The sequence below is a fragment of the Bubalus bubalis genome, chromosome 4 (genome assembly GCF_019923935.1).
Source record: "Bubalus bubalis isolate 160015118507 breed Murrah chromosome 4, NDDB_SH_1, whole genome shotgun sequence".
Classification (NCBI taxonomy): Eukaryota; Metazoa; Chordata; class Mammalia; order Artiodactyla; family Bovidae; genus Bubalus; species Bubalus bubalis.
The window spans coordinates 149,106,762-149,132,324 of record NC_059160.1 but is presented as its reverse complement, the minus strand read 5'-3'; the positions used below and the strand labels follow the sequence as shown (position 1 = coordinate 149,132,324).

The window sequence follows — 25,563 nt, the reverse complement described above, 5'->3', positions numbered from 1 at the left end:
GGAGGAGCTATTTAGTCAGACTACATGAAGAAAGTGCAGAGAAGCTGCTCCAGAGAAACTAAGTTATGATAACCCTGCCAACACTTCAGGAAATATTCTGTCCAACATATTTTGAACAGAAAAAGATTAATCTAGCATTCTCAAACTAGCAGGCTGTAGTTTTTCCTCCAAGACTTTGCATGTGGGCATTTTGGGGTTCATCTTCTTTTCCCTCCCTGTCAGCTGCCTGAATTAACCTCTCAGGTGAGGTGAACCACACCATGCATTGCTTACCAGGGTCAGAAATGTTTCCTGCCACGGCCTTTGCATCCACCACCATTGGGGAGATGGTTTTGCTCAATTCATCAGAGGCAGCTTTCACAGCCTCACGGAATTTGGGATCCTCAGAGTTCTCCACCTCCCTCTTAGCCACCAGCAGGATCCGGTTGGCCCGACGAGCAATGCTGGTTGCCCCGGCGACCAGCATCTGAGGCTGAATGTTGGCCATGGCAACTTTACACTTGTCCAGGTCTTTTTTAATTGCTTCTTCGGAAGCATCCAACAGAGATTTAGTGTCAATGGCTTCGTCCACCAGCCCTGTCCGGAGAATAGAAATGGAATTTAGTTTCTATTTTACAAGAATAGAGACTCCAAAACCCTGATGCCCACTCACGTGAAAGGACAACACTCGTAATTCTCACCTTCAGCTCAAAGTCCTTCTTATACAATCAAAAGCACCACTGGAGGGTGGGGGGTGGGGAGTGAGAATGTAGCCCAGGAAGCCAAACAGATTCAGAGCATTTTTACCAACCGTGGTCCCAGCCTTCTTATATCTACCACAGACACCCAGAAATGCTTTCACATCAGGAGGAAACCAGGATTGTGTCTGAAACCTTCGCTGCATCAGCACCACATTATCTGTTAAGAATGTTTTCTCCTCCCGTCTCACTCCCCAGCCATCTGTTGCTTGTTGGCAGCTCGTAGTGCCCAAGATGAGCCATGCGGTGGATTCCAGTAACCTTAACAGCCTGTTTCTTGTTTCTGTTACCTGTCTTCATATGCCCAAGGAGCTCCTCTTTCATCACTGGCTGCTGTGGACCCCTGTCCCAGCAGGTCATGCAGGGAAGCTGAAGCGTCTACCTCCCTCATCTTTTCCTCTCCCATCCCTCCCTCCACAGAGAATGAAGAAGATTCAGAGATGCCACTTCAACTGCACAGACACAGATCTATTGGTTGTTGGTGTCTCCTTTTTTAAAAAAAACAAACTACGTAGTCGATAAGTTGGAGGAAATTCTGAGACAAGTTGTATTAAATGGTAGCTATTGTGGTTCCTTGAAATGTGAACCCGTTGAAAATGACAGGGACACTTACTGTATCCACAAACACTGCCTCTCAGCCTCTGAAACCAAACCCCAGCTCAGACAGAGACAAGGCACTATTCAGAGAAGATAGGAGCTGTAACAATAAACATCACACTGGGAGGGCAGCATTAAAATCAAAGGGGCTCAAAGAGTTTCTCTTTGGACAAAGTTGCAAGGCTTGAATGAGAAGCCGCCGCTGCTCAGAGGCCTTAATCAGGGCCAAGTACACTGTCAGGCACATGACAGTCCCTTTATCCAATTACAGCTTAGTAACATAACCGGTCCTGCCTGAGTTTCTCAGAACTTGTTTCTCATGGATTAGCCAGCAAGATTTTTACACACAACGCTACCTGTCATTTTTTCAACATTATCGATCCACTGGTTCTTCATGGTCTCAAAATGTTCATAAGCAGCTTGATTTCCAGGATTCCTAAGTAAGATGCGAGCAGCTGAGACCACCTGGGAATGACAAAGCAACCTTGAAACACCAAGAGCACCTTCCCTCTCAAACACAAGCCTTGAGTGAAGCTTCCCCCTCTTCACCTGCAGGTGGCACTCTAAGGCCAAAAGTCGGCGAGTCTCCTTTAAGGCCAAACACTTTAGTTTTGGTTTGATAAGCAGCTCAGCTAATAAAGTAACAAAGTAAAGGAGTGTTTGCTTGATACTTCCAAACATTCACAAAACAGACAAATACTTAAGCCCTCCATGTCCTTCCATCTTAAAAAGCACCGTTTAAAAAGATACTGATTAACAGATTTATGAATATTTACTAAAAACAACTGTCTATAGTTAACAAAGTACTTTCACATCCATTATCAGGCTGAATCCTCACAACAAGCCTGTGAGAGAGACAGGATAATAATTTCTCTGCTTCAAAGCTGCAAAAACCAAGACACAGAAAATTGAAGTCACTTGCTCAAGAGTGCTTAGCTAGTCAGTTACAGCTCTAGGAGAAGGAACTAACATTTACTGAGTATTTGATAAGTTATAACATTTGATAACTTATCAAATGTTATATAAACGTATAAACAGATGTTTATATGTTATAAACATATTTTCAAAGCAATCCACTAGGAAAAAGTTACCTCCGTTTACATGTGAGGAAAGGATTCGAGCCCAGATCTATCTCCAAAGTCCTGGTTCTTTCTACAGTTGGTATGTTAAGCCTGCTGCTGCGTTTCTGTTTAGGAATCTCGGTTTTATACAGAAATTCTATATTTTATTCTTCATGTTTTATGGAACTTTTTCACGAAAGTTAGATACACTCATGTTTTACGGACATGTTTGATTTTTCAAGAGAATCTAACTTTTAACATGCCACATGGATAAAAGCTGAACAATGAAGGGACATGCTAAATGTCCCCTGTCTCTGCTTACAAGCTCCCACCAAATCTAGTATCACAAATCTGTAAAGCCAAGACAGTTTCTAATGTATCACAGGCATTTAAGAAATATATACTGAGTAAATAAGTGAAAAAATAATAAATTTTCTATAATTCAATTGAAAGAAAAAAAATGCACAAACATCACACTAAATGACATTGAACTGATTTTTTTTAAAGAACGTCTATTATGTACTAGAACTTTAATTCCTGTCCGATTTGTTTTCTTTTGTTCCCACTCTTCCAATATTCTGTTCACAGTCTGGTATATCTTGGTTATATAATTAAAGAGAAAAGAAAACTAAGTATAAACACAACTAAAAATGTTTAAATAGCCTCAAAGAGATGTGCAGAAAGGCATAAACTCTAAAATCAAAACCAACTAACCTCTCAAGATTATCAAATTTTTCTCTAATTCTGCATGGGAGGGGGGTACTTTACTAGTTTCTTCTACTTTCAAAACTAATCATATCATTGTAAAAAAATTCAGACAATATAAAAATGATTTTATAGACACTAAGGGTAAATGTGGGGTTTTTTTCATGATATTTTATAATAATAAGAGTTCAAAAATCTATAGAAACTGTTCTGTAGTTAACCTCCTTTACTCACTACAGTGTGAACTTATATGATAAAAAGGGAGTGAAACTCACCTGGGGTGTGAGCTCTCGAGCTGTCTTCACTGAGGCCTGAATGCCTTCCACTGTTGATTTATTAGCAGTTCCAACAGCAGCCGCCTTCTCTGCTGTGGCCCCAAGCCTTCCTGAATGGTTTTCAAAGTTAGCTGCCCTCTCATCAAACACCTTGAGGAAAAAAACAAAGATATTAAGTAATTTTATTTCAATAAAACAGGTCAGACAGCCTAAGGGAAAAGTCTCTCTTTTTAAGTAGAGGCAGCAACTGCTTGAGCAAAGACTTCAGCAGATGACATCAAACCCCAGCTAATAAGACAACAGTCACACACTGAGTCCTGGCCTTGCCATATCTCCTTAGAGATTTGGTCATTAGCTCCACATGTATGCAGACACACACACATCCTTGAATTTCAGTTCAACTAATGCCTACCAAGTGCAAACAAGACATACAGAGCCATGTGGTCTACAAGAAGAAGTTCACAGCATCCAAAGACTTAATCCCCCTTTCCCAAGGCTTATCCTCTAGTTTGAAGAGATCAGAAAAACCTACTCCAGGTTGGTGGCTGAATGCGTTAAAAATCAAGACTATCCACGGAGTCCTAACCAGAGGCCCCGCCTCCTCAGGGCAGCTCCCCTCACATATCCCATTACCATTAATGTTGTAAAAGTTCTGCCCCTGACCTCCGTAGGAAAAACGATAGCTGGTGCTCGCACCCAGGCCTGACACAAGGGAAATTCGCCTGACTTCCATCACCCAAAGCCAAACTATCCACTGAATTGTTCATTCAGTTCACACATCTGCTTCAGCATGGATATTATTCAAAGTCGCATACCTCGAAGGGGACAACTGAACTTAGAGGACAGCAGTTCCTCTGTCATTTGTCTGAATAACATTACGAGCACTGACGCTCAGCAGCAGTCCTGGGTGACACTTATACGCAGAGCACGTCAGGACTGCCGAGCAGAGTCCACCCTCCTCTTTACCTCCAGAAGGTCTACCTGCCTGTACTTGGAGTCAAGCTCTGGCTTGTAGCACACACTCTCGAAAGGTCTCTTGGCCCAAAAACAGGCTCCTCATTGCCAGGGTTCTATGTTTACCCGACTGAAGTCTCTTCTCCATCCCGGCCTCTTCTTTGATTCAGCCATTAACAGGTTCTTGCCATTTAACGCTCAGAATCTCTTCCTAAATCACTGATCTCCTGGTCCTCTTCTCCTGGCCTCCATCCTTGTTTCTTTCCTTGTCTGGTCTCCCTACTCTGAATACACAAGGCTTTTGCTGACTTTGTTGGCCATCTCAATCCCAGACCATGTCCGCTGCTCCCTCTGACTTAATCTACTGCTTCGCTTGCTTTTCGTGTCACACAACCAAAATTTACTGAGCACTTACTATGTGCCAGGCTCTGGAACGTCTGCTGAAGTACAAAGATGAGTAAGACATTATTTCTGCATCTCAAGGAGCTCACATCCTAGCAGGGTTTAAAAGGCCCATAAACAGGTGCCTACAATAGTTGTGTGCTATCTGCAATAATACATTTCAGCATTGATACTTGGGAGGAAAAAGGCACATAACCTATCCAGAAGGAAAAGGATACTAGAATAAAGGATAAATAGAAATTAGCCAAAAGAGATAATGGGGAAGATAATTAGGTAGAGAGACAGAGAGAACAAAGACATGGAGAAAAGAAAGGACAGAGTAGGCAGGAAACTATAAGCAAAGAGGTATTTATTGCTGGGACATGAACTGAGAAGCAGGGCTTTGTGTGAAACAGGGGTAAGGAGAGTATTAGAAGCCAGATCACAGAGCCCTGGCTTTCTCCTATGCGAAAAGGAAGGACCACTGAAAGGTTTAAGCAGGAAAATATCAGGCTCAGACCTTTAATTTTATTTGTGCCCTAGTGACCTATTCAAAGACCAGTCACAGCTGTATAGTCACACAGGCAGCAAGGGGCAAGGATCAGAATTACAGCTGTGGCAACATGAATAGAAATTAGAATTCAAGACATATTTGTGAGATCAAAGTAGCTTGTCTTACTTTATTGATGACGAGAAGAGTCAGTGGCAACTCACAAATTTCCAATAGGAAGAAGACAGGACAATATATGCTATGGTACCCAGCAGTATCTACGTAGAGATTACCAACAGAGTTTGCCTACTCATCCGACACCAAGAGATGTCTGGAATGAAAAAATAGCAAATTACCCCAGCCTAAGTGGACCATGAGCTGAACTGCCCAGGAATCAAGGCCACAGAACGAAAATGGGGGTCATTAGCAAATAAAAATAACACAAACCTCTGCCCACCTGTTCTACACTGTCTTGGGTGCCTGACCAACTCCTTCTCCTTCACTGCCAGTACTACAGAGTCTAGAAAACCAAATACTTGCTTTCCTAGATTCCTTTGCAGTCAGATAGCCTTGTGACAGAGTTCCAGTCAATGAGACATACACAGAAGTCTCCTGGAGGATTTCTGGGAGTGTTTACTTTCATTTACTCAGCGCCAATGATGTGCCAAGAATTGTGCCAAGAAATGGAAATAAAGTAATAACAAAACAAAATCCCTGCCCACATGGAGCTTTCATGCTAACATGAGGGAAACATACAAAGAAAAATGAGGTAAATATGCAAGTGTTGATAAACACAAAGGAGAAACAGGATGTGGAGATAAGGAAATTCCTTGGGCTGGGGTTGCTCTCCTGGGTGGTGACCCCAAAGTGATGTTTCAGCAGAGAGCTGAAGAAAGTGAGTGAACAGTGTTTGCAGTTATCTGTGGGAGGACCAGCGAAGCCAAGAGCAAGGGCTTCAAGATTAGAACATATAAACATAAACAAGGAATACTGGGAATACAACACAAGAAGGTCAACGCAGAGAGAGGAGCATGAGAGGGATTAGAGGTACCAGATGAGGTCAGAGAAGTAGATGGGGGACCATCTCAGATGCAGGTGTGACAAAGATGCTGGTATCAACTCACACAAACTCATAAGAGCCAGAAGTGACCATCTCTTCCCAATTCTGCTTACAGTGACTTCACACTGAACCAGTTATCATGGGAGTATTTACATCATGAAAGTCAACAAACTTTACAAATCAGAGTCTTTTGTTTTTTGTTTTGTTTTCTCCTCGAGAGCTGGTCTACCAGCACATCACTGGCCTTACTGTTCATGGTAAGGACTCTGGCTTCACTCTAGGACAGAGAGGAGTAATCTGAAGGGTTTGAGTAAAAGAATGACATCAAATGACTTAAAAGAAGTGTCCTGACTTTGGTGTAAAGAATAAAGTGCCCTAAGGACACACTGAAGAGACAGTTATGACTAGAGGCACTGTTATGGCAGTTACGACTGGGGTGTCCCCCTTCCTCATTTCTTACTGCCTTGAACATAACGCCCAGGGCTGCATCAGCCATCTCTATCAGGAAAGATCATGAAAATCACAGAGATGCCAGCTTTCAAGGTGTCAAGCTGCTGAATCAATGCCAAGGCTACCTAGCTCCCTGTTTCTTGTTATATGATAAAAATAAAACCCATTGTTTTCATCTCTTATGGTCAGGTCTTCCACTACTTGCAAGTGAAGACATGTCCTAAAGAGATTCCTAGCTGAAATACGTGGTGACTGAAATAAGAAGTGGCAAGGCCTTCCTTCCCTCTTCTACTCTTCATCCACAATTTCCCAACCACCCCGATGTACACTGTAGTCACATTTTACCTTCACACACGCACACACACACATACACACGGATGGCCAACAGAAGAAATGGAAGCCCTCGGACACCCACCTCTTCCCTATTGGGTGCATCAGGAGGAGCAGTGGCTGCCACTGCCAACAGCTTGATGGGAGTCGTGGTATCACTGAAAACATCTGACACCTCCTGAGTCATGGCCTCCTGCATCCGGGCTTTCAGATCCTTAAAAACATTGTTTACAAATGAAATTTTCCATAAATATCCAAAAAGCACATCGGCCACTGTCCTCTCTTCCCACTCGATGTGCCACTGTCCTCTCTTCCCACTCATTCCTTCAGTGTTTCTTTCAATGTTATCAACTGTGAGTATCAACTGTGTACAAAGCACTGAGCTAGCATAAACCAGGTATAAGAAGTGAATCTTGCCCTCTAAGCAATTAAGGACATAACCCACATTGCCCTAGAGACTGTTCCACCCAAGCAAGAAATCTTATTTCATTTCTTGATGGCCTCTAAGAAATAATACTAAGAACCACAGGGTTGAGCCCAAAGAAGACCATGAGATAATCCCTCACCAGTCCCAATGCTGGAGCGGCCTGACATGATCTCAGTAACTGTAAGATACTGTGGATACAGTGCCAAATTTCTAAGTAATTTCTTATATTTAGAGGAAAGAAATCAATAATGGATTTTTTTGGATACATGATATTTCAAATAAATTTCAAGAAAAACTCAATAACCAATATATGTATCCATTTTCCAACATGGATCTAAAGAAGAGAATTCTCAGAAGTCATGAAAAAAACTCCTTTTTTAATTCACATTTAGTCCAACCTAAGGTTTTTGTTTGTTTGTTTTTTAGTTGCACCATAAGGCATATGGAACTTCTCTGACCAGGGGGATGAGGGATTAAACACATGACCCTTGCAGTGGAAGTGTGGAGTCTTAACCACTGGACCACCAGGGAAGTTCCAATCCAAGTCTTAGAATAGATTTATACTCAAAAAAGTTTCAGTCACCTCCACTGTTTCTCAAAGTGAGAGGCATGCAATGGCTGGTGATATCTAAGAAGATTTTACATGTTATACAGAAAAATGTTTTTATTTTAATAATTGTTTCTTTTACAGAATATTAGAAAAAATATAACTAGCTCATCAAGCTCCTGACTTCAAAATTATTATAAACTTTTCTTTTAAATAAGTTTAAAAAAGGAGTCCATTTTAAGAAAAAAAGCTGGCTGACTAAACAAGTGTAAGTGATATGTGGTGGAGCAGATATGAAAGAGCTCTTGTATTTCTTGGGAAACAACAATTTTAATTGCTATCACACACTGATAAGCTTTTTCCTAATAAACTCTGGATTTTCTTATATTCTTGATCACATCTTTTTCACTTTCCCTAGACTCAGGAAATTATGTATTTTTAAAACTCTCTCCCTCCCTAGTTTTTCAATTATAGTTAAGCATAAGAAATGCAATGATACATGCTCCCGAGCTCTACCTTTAAGGAGTCTTGGAGCTGAGATGCAAGAGCTCTCGCCTGAGGGCTCTCCCCTTCCCCTCTGGCAGCCAGGTCAGCCAGCTGGGCTGTCAGCTGGTCCACTCGGTCACACTTTGCAAGAAGATCCTGGCGATAAGGCCCCATCATGACATTAGCCAGACGATGCCCTTCAGCCACAAGCCCTCGGATGGCAGCCTGACCTGTACCAGGAGGGAAAACACTGACACTCACATGGATATGGAAAGGCCAATCACTGTGCCATTCTGGTAAGGATTTCTTTTTAATAGTAACATTTAGTGGTGTGGTTTTTTTTTCCCCCCAGTAAAAAGACAAAACATTTGAGAAATATAAAAAATGTAAAAAAATATAAACCACCCATAATCCCATCTCTCGGAGACTAATATATTTGAACATTTCCTTCCAGTTTTTTTTTTAATGCATTGCATGCTCCTCTATATACATACATATATTTCTCTTTTGTAAATCTGGGATAAACTATACATTAACTTTTATCCTGTGCTTCTTTTTATTTAACATGAGCATTTTTCTACATCATTAAATATTATTCAAAAATCATGATCTAAAATTTATGTAATATTTTATCATATGAATCTAATTGTTGGCAATTTACTTATTAAAATTTATGTTGTTTATATACATTCTTGTAACTCCTTAGAAATATCTCTAATTATTACTTAAAATAAATTCCTATAAGTCAAATTGCTGAGTCAATGGGTATGAACTTTTTTTTAAAGCTCTTGACATATAATTCCAAATTGCCAGTCAGAAAATTTGTACCAATTTATTCCTCCACCAGTAAATTATACATCTGCCTGATTAGCCAACACTGGATTAATTAAAATAATTAAATTTTTTCCAATGAATGCAACAAATGAAATAAATATATCTTTCAGCTTCAACAGGCTTGCTATCATAATTTGACCTAAATTCTTATAGTTCCATTCCTAAAATCTCTCAAAAATCAAAATTTTAGGTTATCAATTCTACAGGTGATTGTGTGATGCAGGAGACTTCACAACTGAAAATAACCTTGGAAGTTAAGTACCTTTTATTTCATTTTAAAAATTATATTTAACTGTCAACTTTCTAACGACCATAATAACAGAAAGAAGTATAATAGAATGAAAGTATACATAAACTGGAAATAATTAGCTCAAAGTTTCAATTGCAACCTGAGGACTTTTGTATTTGCCTGCAACAAAATCATTTATTTGCTAATACTTTTGATTAAATCAAAGAAATACTACTGGCCACATTTAGAGATGGAGTCATACTGTGGAATGACTTACTCACCAGTGACTCAAGAGCCCCTCTGTACCTAATCACAGATGACACAGGATCTCTAGCAACAACTTGCTTATCTTCACTGAAATAAGTTTAATGAGGGCTAAGTGCACTAATAGCCTTACCAACTCCCCGGTCATCCACAGTAGGATTATCAATCCACCGCTGCGCTTGCTCAATCTTGCCTTCAAGGTGGACCGCTGCTTTGGCAGGTCTGCTGTTGGCCACGGCCCTGTTTGTTTTAGTCTGTAAGTTCTGTAGGGCTGTGGCCACCTGTTTGGCTAATGCTCGGGCCTCTGGGGAATCTCCTTTTCCTCTGCAGAGAAAAAAATAGTCACCCTGTCACACTAAGATATTCTTTACATTGAGATGACTTAATTGATAATAGGAATGCTAATGAAATGACAAATTGCTAATGACTATTATTAACTTGACTTGAAAGGAAAGGGATTTATCTATTTGGCCCTTAAATAAGAAATTAATACTATAAATTCTGATTGTTTTTCCTAGTTAAGATAGTTAAATATGAGTTTGGTCATTCTGGCTCAACCAAGCTCAACCATTTGATAAGCTGAGCCCAGTCAGTCATCAATAGATTAGCTAATCCTTCCCTCCAGCCTACCACCTCAAGAGTATGACTCATTTTATAGCTCAAGTCCAGTAGGTCATAGAAAAGTAAACCAGGAGAAGTGTACCTGTCTCACTGATAAAACTGCAAATATTATCCTACCTGACAGAATGACTAATTTAGATACCATTTTAAGAGCCCCTTTATGATTCTAAATTTTTATACTTTTTCCATTTTTGTAAAGCTGGACAAAAAAGGCAACTGCCCTGTCAGGAAGTTTTATATAAATACATATATTGGATTATATTATAAGTAATGATGGCATGTGACCAAACACGAAGGTCTGCTGTTATCAGTGTCATCATTAATTCTCTCTTCATTAAGAAACATTAATGAGTGCTTGCTATGTATATGGACTTGTGTTTAGATCCTGAGAACAGTTTCCTACACTGTGTATTTTCATATCTAGTAAAAATGTAAGCAGACTGTATTAACAAGCTAATATTATTAAACAGATACCTAAATTTGTAGATATTGTATTTTGCATGTGTGGGGGCTCAGTCGCTTCAGTCGTGTCTGGCTCTTTGAGACCCTATGGACTGTAGCCCACCAGGCTCCTCTCTCCTTGGGATTCTCCAGGCAAGAATACTAGAGTGGGTTGCCTGGCCATACTCCAGGGCATCTTCCTGACCCAGGGATTGAACCCGCGTCTCTTATGTCTCATGCACTGATAGGAGGATTCTTTACCACTAGCACTACCTGGGAAACCCATTGTATTTTACAATTATCTAGTTATACATTTTCCCACCTACATAATTTAAGATTTGGCGTATAAAGCAGTGACCCCCAATTGATTGAGCTTGATACCAAATCAAATCTCAGCTATTACATAAGCTGCTCTCTATCACCACAACCTCCTGCCTAAAAAGTATGTCCACCCTGCTCTCACTCATTTCTATTTCATGGGCTGAGGCCAGAGTTTGCTTTCTTAGCCAATATTGCTCTCTTAGCCAATGTAAGATTTGAAAGAACTCTAAAGTACCTCTTTGGGAAAAAGGTAGCACTCTCCCATGGAAGAACAGAAACTGAAACATACAAGTTAAATGAAACACAGAAAAACAGGACTGAAGCATTCAAGTATCTTAAATCTCTCAAGATACTGGACTATTGCTATCCCTGGAGAAGCGGCTAGAGGACTGAGGCGGGAGAGAGAATCACCTCTTAACTTCTGCCACTGTATGCTTTCTTAATGTTCTGTTAGCATGTGATGCAGCTGCTTTCTTTAAGACAGGAAAATATCTTTCAAAAGGAGAAAGCAACACCTTTTTTCAATATAATCAAAGTAAGTGCTAAGAAGGCCTTATCTGTTTCAATGATTAAAAAAAAAAAATCTTCAAAAGAAGCTGTGGTGAGAATATCATATTTAAGGGTCTTTTATAATTGCTACATAAAAAATATACTGCTTAGGAAGGAAGAAAATATTTTCTTATGTCTCCTCAATCCCACCCCACACACACCCCTATCTTTTCACAGCTAGCCACAAGTTATTTTCCTCATATGCCTGTAGAAAAGTCACAAATATGGTGTAGCAGGATGTCCTAAGAAATTTAAAAAACAGATCCCAAAAAAGGTGTTCTTAGTATCCTAAATTAATTAATTAATTTAAAACTATCTGCCCTTACCATGTCACAGAGAATCAATGAGAATACAGGAGAAGAGCATCATATGTGCATTTAACGTATAAAATTCAACTACATATGTGCTAACGGGGGAAAAGGGAGGAGTTAAAGCATAATTTAATTGATTAAATACATACTGTCTTCGTAGATCTCCTAATTTAGAAGTCAGAGCAGATATTTCTCCAAGAGAACGCAGAATGTCATCTCTCTCTTTAGGATCATCACATAATTCTGCTATTTTCCGAGCTTCAGCCAAAGCCCCTCGAATCTGTTCTTCTCCTTCTGGTCCACCATTTGGATCTGCAAGCCAATTCTACACACAGAAATGAAAAAGAAGCACACTGTGATTTACTCATGAACCAATTTTATTCAACTTAACAAGGGCGTCAGAAATATTTCAAAAGTAATCACAAGGCATATCAGCAATAATGCTAGTTAGTCCTTATTATTTTACATTGGTTCTTGCTAAGGTAAAATCAAATCAATCCATCTTGTTAAAACTGACTTTTTTTGTTCTCATCAGGATAAAATATCTTCATGAGTTTTATCTTATCTTGAATTAATCATACCTTATTAATTCTTCAGGTTCTTAAACATTTTTCTTCATTAAATACTTGAAAATCATTTTACAGTAGAGTAGTATCAGAAACTTTTAACCCTTTAACATTGCTATGACCAAATACAGTTGTGAATTCTGAGATGAAGAACAGGTTTAACATACTGTAATCTCCATCAGGAACTAGGAGAATGGTACTCAGAATACTTATTTTTAACTAACCAAAGTATTCAAAATTAAGATCTCCATTTCAAAATATAGATCAACATTAGTCTTAAGCCTGTGGTAGTAGGAAACATGTTAACAATGACAACTGCTGGGAATCAGTCACCACTTAGAAACACCCGTTATCCACCCACAGAAAATTGGGGGGAGGGAGATATAGGATATTTATGGAACACTTCTCTTTGTCTTTTATTTCCCACCCTTCCTGAAAATCACCATCGCTACCTGAGCAGCATCGATCTTCTTTGCAATGCTCTGCTTTGAGTTGGTCATGGCTTCCAGCTTGCGGGCTGCATTTTCCACTTTTGCTGTGAGCACGTCCAGACCCTGAGACACTTGCTGGGCTTTCTGCATGGCCACCGGTGAGGCTCCTTGTCCTCTACTCAAACAGACAGATGTGTTGCTGTTGTACTCTCTCAAAATCTTAATGGCAAAATAATACTAAAAGCATAGTACATATCATTTTGCTAACGTATTTGTCCTTTTTCCTTTTCTCCACTAAATCTGGGATAACACAAGGAAACAGAGAAACAAAGCAAAACATCCAAACTATCTTAAAACCAGTAGCAGCGACTTTTCTGGCAGTTCAGTGGTTAAGACTCTGAGTTTCCACTGCAACAAGCATGAGTTCGATCCCTGGTTGAATATTAAGACCCTACATGTCATGCAGCACGGTCAAAACAAAACAAAAAAGAAAACAATATCATACAGAAGTTTTAAGGAACTGAAAAACTGCTTTAAGACTAGACCTGCAAATTTTGATAATTATAATTTTCCTCTTGGTGGTGATTACATAACCAAACCTAATCTTTAGAGGGGCAAATGCACTTGTGATCTTATTGCTATGGAGGGTTTGTTACCATAGTAGGTATGCTTTAGAAATAAACAGCCCATTAGATTGTCTTATTTATGGGCAAATATACATTGAAAATGTTTCGGGAGGCAGCGTGCATAGTGTTACTGAAAGCACACCATACCGGGACCAAGGAGATCTGCGTTCAAATCCTGGCTCCTGTACCTGTGGGACCTTATGATGTTTAACTTCTTTGGGCTTCAGTTTTCTAACTTAGAAAATGAAGAGTGGGTAGGTAACAATACTTGCCCTGCTTATCAAACAGAGTGGTGCCAAACAAAAAGAAATAGTTGAAAACAGTTTGGCAATAAACCAATACACATATATAACTATTATTACTATAGAATTGTCATTATCGTAATCTAATGGTAATCTTAAATATCTACCTTCCATCCCTATGCATCCTGTACGTATCAAAAGCAGTTAGTACTGAGGGAAAAGGGCACAGAGTGACAAGTTCTCACCAAGTTCCCAAAGAACTAGTTTCTTTGTTTTCCTTTCTCAGAAGTGGTATGCTACTACTACAAAAAATGATGCGAGTTAGTGGAAACTTGTTTTCCCTTTGTAAGAGACTTCCCAAGTCATAAGAAAGTAAGATATGGCATCTTTTTATATTCATAATTTTTAGTCCACCCAGCCTGGTAAATTCAATGATAGCGAGCAACAACTCCATCATTTGGTCCAATAGCTCGGCTGATCATAACCTGAGCTTCTGATTTTAGGATAATCTCCAAAAATCTTTGCTTCCTTTAATGAGAGTATGGATTATGGACTTATCATTCATCTATCTAACCTCTTTTTCAAACTTATGTTTCTCATGTATACCAATATTTGAGGTAGTGAACTCAATAATATTTATTGCCAATAATATTTGTATATAAATATATATACAAGTTTTACTTATGCTTGACACCTCCATTTTATGGCAAAGGAGTTTGAGACTTTTGGAAAGATACTTTTTATGTTTTAACTTGCTTTTTTCTTTCAAATCTAATAATTCATGATGAGGAACCTTGTTTGTGTAAGAGTCCCACTGTGAAAAAGTAAAAATATTTACGGGCTACATAATTTTTCATTCAAAAGAAAAAGCTTATTGAGTCCCATGGAGAGGAAAATATACATTTACAATCCTAGGTGACTGAATAAAAGAATACCAAAGAGGAAACTGTTACTGAGTTTCAGCCGCTAAACTGTTAGAAAGTTAAGCATATCCAAGAAAGGATAACAGGGAGACAGCTTTGCAATCTTTCATTGTGAAAGGAGATTGCAGGCGCCAGTGTGAAGCAGACTCACTGGGGCTCCTCACTGCTTCAACCTTTTCTCTTTATAGATTTACGGTTGATCCTGTACAGCAACTACCTCGTTCTCTTGTTCAGATTCATCTTTCTCTAAATACATACAACTGTGTACTTGAGAATTCCAACTGAAAGCTGTCTACCACACTGTGAAAAGGCTGCAGACAAAAGAGGCAGCAGAGAGAAATTAGAAGAGCCAAGAGAAATTAGAAGAGCCAAGAATCTTGTCAAAAAGGCATTGGCATTTCTCCGAATGGGAACAGAACTTCTTTTTGTCCTTTCTGTAAAGTTTCTGTCAGGCTCATGACAGAGGAGACTGCTTCACAGCAGGAGAAAAGGCCCACTGCACTCAATGAGATCACATTTATTTATGCACTTTCTTCGTTCCTTCAAGGTAAAGACTCTTACCCTGAAGCCCACGGAGCTTCCAGGGCTACAGTGAATCCATGAACTTCTGGAAATTACACATATTATTGTATATGCATGTTTATATGCATCTTTTTTAGGTAGAGATTGATAGTCTTCATCAAATTATAAAAATGACCTGGGTCCAAAACAGGTTAGGAACCAATTCTTAAGAACTGTGTTTAGGACTTCGCTGGTTGTCCAGTGGTTAAGACTCTGTAATGCAGGGGACACAGGTTCAATCCCTGATTGGGAAACGAAGATCCCACATGCCACATGGCATGGCCAAAGAAAAAAAAGAACTATATTCTGAATTCCATTATGTTAATACATTTGAGGCCATGTGTAATGGTGTGCAACACATCAAGGAGTGTTCCTGAGGTCTTAGTTTGTAGGTAATTCCAATTACCTTGAGATGTATCATGACAATCTTGAAGCAAAATTAAACTCTATCTATACCTCAATTTTCTCAATATCCATAGCATAACATTTCATAAAAATTGAAGACCTTTTAAAACTTCATTAACTATATGTATGGGTTCCAAACAAACCTATTATACTGAGTTTTCTTATAAGCAAACTAAACACAGTATGGGGAAACGGAGTTGCGATTCTAAAAGCCAAAACTTGAAGTGGCTAAGAGATAGATAAAAGAATTATAAAACTAAATGAATAATGATTAAATAGAAACTCAATAGAGCCTAGATATGACCAACACAGAAGATAATCTATTTAACTGATTTTTCAAATGAAATGTGAAATAATTCCAATTTGTGTTTCTTTTTCTCTCCATCATCCTTCATAAAAGACATCTATCCACTATACCTTGTTTTTCATAAGCCTATGACTAGAAACTAAAAAAACAGATTTCTATTTCAACTTCAACTTTACTACAAGGCATCTACATATTTTAAAAGTTCATCAGAAGGAAAATTCACTCCAATTCCAGCATAGAATGTAATACCTTCCTTATCTATCAGCCAAAGAGAACTCAGTAAAATTCACAGAAACTTGCTTCTGAATCACTCCATCAGAAGCAAGATCCCAATTGTTGCCACCAGTGCTCTGGTAAGAGCAAAGGAACTTTACCTGGCTCGGAGGTCAGCCACTTGGTCAGTCATCTGCCCCAGCATTTTGCAGGTTCCCAGGATCTCCCTGCGTTCTTTGCCTGCACAGAGTTCACCAACTTTTCCAGCTTCATCTAAGATCTGCCTGATGGCCTGTTCACCAGCATCACCTAAAATAAAGAGATATTCAAGGGAGTGCCCTGGTGGCCTAGTGGTTAAGATGTTGGGCTTTCACTGCCATGGCCTGAGTTCAGTCCCTGGCTGGGCTGGGGCAGCCAGAAAAAAAAAGAGAGAGAGAGAGATTCAATGTCTACATTACAGATCTATTAATTATTTAGAGAGGATGCTTTACAAGTCATTTCATTCATGAAGGAATGGATGATTTTAAATGACTAGTGAATAGAAGGCAATACATCTGATAGTTAACAGCCAAGCAGTGCCCTTAAACTGTAGGTTGAGGTTTCAACCACAGAGACTGCAGAAAAAGATCCTTGGAACCATAAACAGCTGGAGATAATAAGCAGCTTGTGGTAAGCATATGGATGAGATGAAAGTAGGCTCTAACAATTTAATAGTACTTAACCCCTCCAAACTCTATTAGGCTTTATACATTCATTCAAATATTAATCTAAAACTGAATAAATATTAGATTAGAAAATCCATAAAGCCTAGCTCAATAACCTATTTGGGTCTTATCTTTATACAAGTCAACTTTGCTTCCCAATTCTTATTAGCATCATCATTTCATCTGCTTAATTAAGTATTCTGTTGGCATAAATGGAAATCTGCCCAATGGGAACTAGAAGAAAAGAGCTTTTTTGCAAAATAATTACCTTTCTGATTCAGGGAAAGGGTGAACCAATAATCTGGCAAAGAATGCCCAGTTCACTTTGGTTTATTCCTCTGTGATGAGAGGTAATTAATTCATGCCCTTCATCCTTTAGAGGACCAGAAATGCTTCAATTAGTCAAAACTATCAGAGAATGGCATATGCCCCTAAATGTTGCAGTAGTTATCTCAGAATTATGAGATTATGGAATAAATTCTTTTTTTTTTTTTTCATTTTCTTTCTGCCTAGTTTAAGTTTTTTTATGTATCTATCAGAAAAGTAAAACCAGAGGGTTACCTGGGGAGGCATTGGGATCACGGAGCCAACCTTTAGCCTGGTTCAGTTTGGAGTCTATGGAGGCCAATGCTCTCTTCATGGCTTCAGTGTCCTTTTGAAGAAAAGTATCAATTATTTTCTTTGCAAAAACTGAGATACCATGAAACAAAGTAAGACAGAGAAGAAGTTACACCATTAACATACAATAGCTACAGTAGTCCTATAACAGCCTTAAAAATATTCTCATCACACCATAACACTTATTTCTGTCAAAATGCAATATCTTGCATGCAAATCTTCAGTTAATTCTATTTTCTGGTCTCCCTATTACTAAACTATGAAAACTGGTAAAACTGCTCAAGTCAAAGCAGTTTAATATCATCAGCAGGAAAAAGCCCTTTTTGTCACATGCCTCATTATCAGCCTTTCTACTAGTCAACATTCATACACTGCAGCCCTGCCAAAGCCTTCCTGGCTTCAGAGAAGCCTCATTAGGATGTGGTGCCACAAATCACAGTTTCTCTTACATCTTGTTTTGAAATATACACACTGGATGATATTTCACTATGTTTAATTAACCCGAGGAACCTGAAATTACTGGTTAGAAGAAAACTGAAAATTTTAATCTAGCAATTTAGTTTTAATTCCACAAATAAACCACTGAATGTATCACAGGAAAGAAATACATTCAGCCTTCTCTGCCACTCCTCATCCGTAGTTCCCTCACCATCCCTAACCTGGAAGAAGAGGCAGGACAGAATAAGGGGGTCTCAATCTATTGTTTACAATCAGGATTCATAGTGACTAGCATAAAACCTCCCAGGATATAGCATGAGAAGTCTAAACAGACTAATCACTTTTAAAATATACACATATTTTAATAGGGTTTTTTAAGCAAACAAAAATACAGAAAACAATATAACAAATATGTATGAACCCATTCTCACAACTGAATGGCCATCTCTTAAGTCTCTAACACCTTAAAAGTCAGTCTCTCTCTCTTTTATTAACACTCAGGGAACCGGCTATTACAGAGTCCATCCATCAAAGTACAGAGTTACCCTCTGAAACTCTGTTAAGTCGCTTCAGTCGTGTCCGACTCTGTGCGACCCCATAGACGGCATCTCACCAGGCTCCCCCGTCCCTGGGATTCTCCAGGCAAGAACACTGGAGTGGGTTGCCATTTCCTTCTCTAATGCAGGAAAGTGAAGAGAGAAAGGGAAGTCGCTCAGTCGTGCCCAACCCTCAGCGACCCCATGGACTGCAGCCTACCAGGCTCCTCCGCCCATGGGATTTTCCAGGCAAGAGTACTGGAGTGGGGTGCCATTGCCTTCTCCAACTCTAGGGAATGTCTTAAATCCCCACCTTTTTTCGATTTCCACTGTCGTAAATCGGGGTTCTTAAAGGTGTGGTGCCACCAGTTTTCCACTGGGGGGCACTAGGAGCATCCCCACTTTACATGCAAGCAAAACCCAGCACTGGCACCAGTCAGTATAGGGAGCATTCATAATTAGGCTTCGAGTTTCAGCAGAACTAACCCTAGCTTTTCAGAAGTACTCAAATTATAGAACTTGCAGCTTTGGATTCCCTCTTTCCCCATCTAAACAGATACAGACTGTTCTCCTGTTATAAATTTGTCTACCTCAGGCTCTAAATAACAAATTCTCCTCCACAGCAACTAAGAAGAAGTGAACTAAATCACTGAAAAAATGGAAATAAAATACTTTTATTACTGAGGTGTATGAAATTATGATAGCTATCTATCAATAAAAGACTGAGTCGTAGGAGGATCTATTTTAAAATCCATTTGTATTTAGTGCAAGTAGACAAGTGGCGTTTAAGTGCTTTGCTTCTCACGTATTTGTTCCTCCTCCATCTTGTTCTAATCACTCTGTACAGCAAACCTTGCCTTCAAAAGTCAACTTTAGTTCAATTCCAAATTAGCAAGGCCCAAATTAATATCGTTTTAAAGAAAGTCTCAGGCAATACTCAACCTCAGAGCTGGATAGCCTTCAGGGTCTAATACAAGTTACAGGACTTTGTCTAGATACAGAGTTCTTAAAAATTCACAATCTCTCACCTAGGAAATACTGTGCACACGCTGAAGCTGAGAAACTGAAGTCATGTAAAAATACTTAATTTAAAATCTCTTAATAACCATTTCTCTAATGCACATATATATTCAGTGAAAAATTCAATAGATATTTATTATATTTCAAAATCTAAATTTAAGAGGAAACAAAGATCAGAAATTTTCTAGTGTCTACTCTAGCATTAATAGCTATTAGTTAGGAAACTAACCTTAATTGAGCATTTCTTGCATGTTAGGTTCTACTTTAGCCATTTTTTCCCTCATTGCTTCATTTAACTTCAATTTTAAATTAAGGGGCTCAGTCCTAGAAGCCCCATTTGATCTCAAATCTCATTATTTTCTGTTGGATGAAATTCAAGAATTTTTTTTCTTTTACCAAAGAGAGTTGTCAAAGATTCCACTAACCTTTTACAGTAGTCAGCAAATCTTTTGCTTTGCCAATTTTGGATTGATTAATACTGCCACTGCCCAGAAAATTAGCTCTATAAATCAAATTCATAATTCTTACTAACCTAAATGACTGCTTTTACTCACCACTGCCCAAAAATGATTTGAAACACAATAGAAAAACCGGTTTTGCTCAGCATTCAGTATCCTCAAAAGTCACTGTTTTTCCTCTCCCTAATAAAGCATGGCTACTACACTTCAAGGAAAGAATCTGACTCTAAGGATGTGACTAATTTGGTCCTGAGGAGACGTGACAATATGAAGAAGTCAACATTATTTCTTATAATTACTATCATATTCTCCTGAAAAGAATCAATGGCAAATACGCAATGAAGATGCATTTTTAAACTGGGAAATTCAATTAGTTAGCAAAAACTTTAACAGAATAAATTTTAGACAATTTTTGAGATTTAAAACAGTCACTGGGAGGGCCACATTAAATTCTTTCTGGAATAAGTTGTAAATAATCATTTAAACACAATACATTTAAATGTCATATCTATTGGGTTGACCAAAAAGTTTGTTCGAGTCCCCAACAACCTTTTTGACCAACCACATTAAAAGCAAAAATGTCTATAGGAACATACATTTTGGTGTCCTAAGAATGTCATAAGAATTTCTTTTGAAGGGGATTGTTTATCATGGAAGTAACAGAATTCTGACATAAGCAACAATAGAAGTATACTAACACTAGATATAATATAAACAAATTCAACTAGGACTAAGAAGCAATTTTGAGACATTTATAAAGGATGAAAATAACCATAACTCTGTGGCCAACTACATTATGTACCACAGAGCTTTTAGTTAAACCTTGCCATGTAGGTCTAAGTACCCAGAGTACACTCTGGGTATGAAATAGAAGAGAAAAAAACTGCTCCTTCACTAAGTACTTTTCTCTATAATATCTCAAATTTGGGAAAGAGAAAAGTCTTCACCAACCTCTTCTCTGTTTGTTGTTGTTGTTGGGTTTTGTTTTGTTTTGTTTAGTGAATATAAAAAAGATCAGATATAGTTGTGCAGCTCTGGGGACAGCTGGCAGGGTTCTGGCCCTTCCTGCTCTGGTTCCTTTTATTGTAAAACTTTCAGGAGTTCAGGTTTTAAATGAAAAGAAACACAGTTCCTTGAAACTCTGCCACACATACTGAAAGTCAGAAGGTCAACCTAAAAGACTCCTTTTTCCATGCTTTTCCAGGAACTGAAACACTTCTGAAATTGAATACAGAGTTAGACCTAAAGAACACTGAATAATATTAATACCAAGAACCACTGAGTTCCTCCCACAAACAGTCAAGAGGACGTGTGGTAGGAAAAGTGAGCTCCTGCAATCCCATGCTCTTGAAAATTTTAAATATGGGACTAAGGACCCCCCTCTCATTCACTGCCCAACCTACTCTCGTTTTTCCACTAACACCTCCTGTCCCCACCCTTCCCACTCCATTCCATTTCTGACCACATTTCTAACTCCAAATCCATATTTTAAACAAAGATGTTTTTGGAAAGTTAAATTGGACAGTAACACAAAATCTTGTAAACTACATTTAACCATGGAGAGAAAGTTGTCTAGCCCTGAATCTCCAGGCAAGCCTCCCAGGCACCAGTTCCTCATCTCTAAGAATACCTTCTCAGTGCTACAAGTCTGCACCAACTATGTGCACACAATCAGTTGTATCAACTAAAAAATCACTTAGATCAGAAGGGAAATGTCAATTTAACGTGGTGGGCTTTTCTCCTTTGGTTGGGGGAGAGGGTAAGATATATAAATGATTAAATTAACTATTTGTCTCTGACTCTAAGAGATAAATCCTTTGTTGTGTTAGCTGCATACTAGAATACTAATATTGTATCACATTAAAAGACTCATAAAAAGCTCATATGTAACCTTATTTTTTCAAAATTGAAATAAAAATCAACACTTAAACCCCAATGGTCTGCAGTAAGGGAAAGTATTATAGGATCACATGTTCTAAGCAGTATTTCCTTCTTTGGTACTCTAATCTGCACAAAGATATCTGAGTCACTCACTACATTTACCCACCACCAACCTAGGCCCACAGTGGGAGGAGATGCACCACAGGGACAAATTCTGAATAACTGACTCAGGGTGCAGTTACAGGAACACCTCATAGGGTTCAAAAATTCTCAGTTTTTAAAATTTTTCTCATTTCCTCTTTATTCTCAACATGCGTCAAAATACAAGTAATATAAACACCAAAAAAAGATTAATATATATTGCTAAATTTACAAAGGGTAAAATGTGAATCCTGTTCAATCCCTAAACTTTTTTGTCTCATAATGTATACTCAGGAAAAATGCTAAACTAGTTTTTAATAATCATTATAAGATGATTATTGACTTCGGGGGGGGTGAGGATTTTTATTTTCAAAATAAAAGGAAGGGTTTAAAGTCAAAGTACTTTTAAATTTGTAAATCTGCCGTCTGAATGTAGGTATAAAACATAAAATAGTCAGCTATTGCACTGCCTCTTTAAAATCTTAATTTATTCGGCAAAACTCACTTTTACCAAGAATTTTTCCACTTACTTTCTTCCCCCACTTTTCTAGAGGAATCATCACTTTCCAGGAGAAAACTGCACCAATGGGGAGGCATGAAACAAGTATGGTAAGACAAAGTTAATTCTTTATTGGTAGGGCGTGAGAAGAGGTAAAAATATTTCATGTATTAAACAGAATGGGAACCCAGGGGTCACAGACAGACACACGGTCTGATTAATTCACTGCTTACAGGTGAGCAATGAAAGATGCATAACGCTACTGAACTGAAAAATAACTAAAATCCTAGTTACTGACTTCCATTTTCAGGGTAAAATTTTTTTCTAAATATTCTTGCAACTAATAAAAACAATTACTCTTAGGGGGTAAGGGAGATAGAGTGGAAACGGATTGGGATGAGAGTTAGCTATGTCATATATATCTTTTTATAGCATTTTGATTTTTGAATCAGGTAAATGCATAACAAAAGCCAAAAGAAGTTAAAAAATAAATATTCATTGCTCATTCTGATGTCATTTTGTACTTAAGTTTCTTTTGGCTGGGCTAATTTTATTTATTTCCTTTAATTCTGATAGTTTTATAGTATCCTAACAGTCTGATTCCTTCCAGATCAGCATAAAACTGAGATGGCTATTAGACTGTGACACAGTGGGGACCAGGTCTATTTCCCTTGTATATGCCCCCAGGTGCCTAATCTTCCTCCTGAAAACCTCAACTGACCACAGTTTTGGTTTTGGTCTTTAAAGAAGCAGCTCTCAAATTTTCACAAAGTAAAGCTCAGTGACTTATTCTAATTGATGGATGACTTTTCCCCTCTGAAAATAGAAACATGATGGTTGCAGTGCCTGCTCCTCATTTTTTACTATTTCTCATCTGCTAGAAGCAAAGGGAAGAGAATAGGGAAAGAGATTAGGTTAGGGGAACATGAGGTCATAGAGAACGATGGCTGATTCACAGCTCCGACAGCAGAACATGCAGTGAGCCAGGGACTGAAGTTAGGAAAAACTTTAGGTACACCCGACTTTTTCCTTTTGATTCTGCAGGCTTGGATTACTGTGAAGGACAGGTGCCTCACTGAGACTCTCTAACCTACTTATTTTCATTATGGCTTAAAACCTCAATGATGCATCTCCAAAAGCCAAGTTCCAGAGCCTGCAAAGGAAACTGGCACGAGAGGCAAATACAGAGATGGCATCAGCTGGAAGTTTCCTTTGCTAAGAGCAGGATCCACAGATAACTTAGGGGTCACCCACATGGGGAAATCTGCCCCTCGAAAGAAGTCAGTGGGAATGACCAGGTCAAAGCAGTTCCCAGGAGCCTGCTCAAAGAGAGGAATTGTTTAGTTGCTCAGTCGTGTCCGATTCTTTGGGGCCATGGACTATGGCCCATCAGGCTTCTCTGTCCATGAGATTTCCCAGGCAAGAATATTGGAGTGGACTGCCATTTCTTCAGGAGATCCTCCATCTCCAGGAGATCCTCCCGACCCAGGGACTGAACCCACATCTCCTGCACTGGCAGGGGGATCCTTTACCACTGAGCCACCAGGGAAGTCTCCAAAGAGAGGAAAGCACCCACCAAATATAGAAAGCCTTACGTCCTATATTAATGTCTTTCCTCTTGCTTCCCCCCAAAAAACAGCTTCTTTTGAGCTAAACAGTCTGCTCAGCACAGCCCCAAGTCCCATATTAAGTCACATTCTGACGCATAATCGAGCACAGTGTTACACACCGGCACACGGGATAAGGCATGGCACACAGCACAAGAAAACCTCACAGACATGCTTTTTCTCTTTTTAAGCAAGAAAGAACTAAAGGGCAAGAGAAAGCTTACCTTCTAAACGTGAGAAAAAGAATAAAACAAACAAGAGAACAAAAAAAAGATGCATAAAGAAGTCATAACAGGGAAGTGAAAGTTGTCAAACATGCAAAAGCAAAATTAAGTAAAATATCAAAGACTTTATATGATTTTACCATATGGATTTAAAATATAGTCTCAGGACTTGTTCAATAATTTCATGCCTCTGAAAACAAATCCATGGTTAAGATAATCTAACTAATTTCTCCTACACATTTAGTTTAACTTCCTGGGCAACAAAAGAGACAGAATTGGTCATTCTAGGCCCAGCTTCGACCTTAAGTTTTAGGTGTCCTAGAGGACAAACAGAGCCCTATTGGACACCCAGGGGAAATCATACAAAATCCCTTCTGCAGTCTGCTACCAGCCTGCTGGGTGGCGGCCCTGGAGATAACATTTGGGCCCACACGGTAGGGGAAGCTGGGTCCTAGAGACAGTGGGTTCCCCCCACTGCCTGATCTTGGGCTCCTATAAGAGAAGTGTTTCTGTTTCCAATCACTAAACAGGGAGAAGCAGGCCAGAGCAGCACCTCAAACCCCTGCTGCTGGGGTCTAGGAGGAATCCACCAGCCCTTGTGGAGTCCAACAGGAAATTATAGACCAAGGGGAAAGGGACCCCTCAAACTAACAGACAATGTGAAAACTAATATTTCAGTGAAGCTTTTTTAGGGAGAATGGAATGATAAAGGGACACACCTAGAAATGCCTACATTTTCCTTTGTAGATTTCTCTGGGTCAAAAGCTGATTAAGAAAAGTTTCCCATAAAATTCAGCGGTAGGCATATTCTGGATCTTACTTAGTAACCTAGCAACAACCACCCACGTGAAAGGCAGGGCTCCTACCCAGGGGAGTATACACCACAGCAGAACTCCTCCACCAACTCAATAAATGAGACTCCAGTTTGAAAGAAAAGCTACACATCTGAGCTTTTAACCAACATTCACCCCACATACCTATTTATTTGCTCTACCTGAAAACAAAGGAAAAGTGCAGAACCAGCAAGTAATTCATGAAATAAAGAAGAAATCACTTTCATAATATCTAAGTAGTCTTATGCTGCACGAAATTA

At 38.9% G+C, this 25,563-nt stretch overlaps 1 protein-coding gene across 4 annotated transcripts in view; it reads right to left on the bottom strand.

Moving 5' to 3' along the window:
• Positions 1 to 25,563, bottom strand: part of VCL (vinculin) — a 108,830-nt gene that overhangs the window by 13,558 nt on the left and 69,709 nt on the right. For 2 of the 4 annotated variants that reach the window (XM_045165555.1, XM_045165557.1), the window contains exons 7-16: positions 17,610 to 17,703; positions 16,506 to 16,653; positions 13,089 to 13,242; positions 12,220 to 12,395; positions 9,961 to 10,151; positions 8,531 to 8,730; positions 7,126 to 7,254; positions 3,376 to 3,525; positions 1,691 to 1,799; positions 274 to 576 (exon numbers count right to left, since the gene is read on the bottom strand). In XM_045165555.1, coding sequence (XP_045021490.1) covers positions 274 to 576; positions 1,691 to 1,799; positions 3,376 to 3,525; positions 7,126 to 7,254; positions 8,531 to 8,730; positions 9,961 to 10,151; positions 12,220 to 12,395; positions 13,089 to 13,242; positions 16,506 to 16,653; positions 17,610 to 17,703 — 1,654 coding nt within the window. The remainder of the gene's footprint in view (positions 1 to 273; positions 577 to 1,690; positions 1,800 to 3,375; positions 3,526 to 7,125; positions 7,255 to 8,530; positions 8,731 to 9,960; positions 10,152 to 12,219; positions 12,396 to 13,088; positions 13,243 to 16,505; positions 16,654 to 17,609; positions 17,704 to 25,563) is intronic. The other 2 variants (XM_045165556.1, XM_045165558.1) reach the window with 1 other exon arrangement.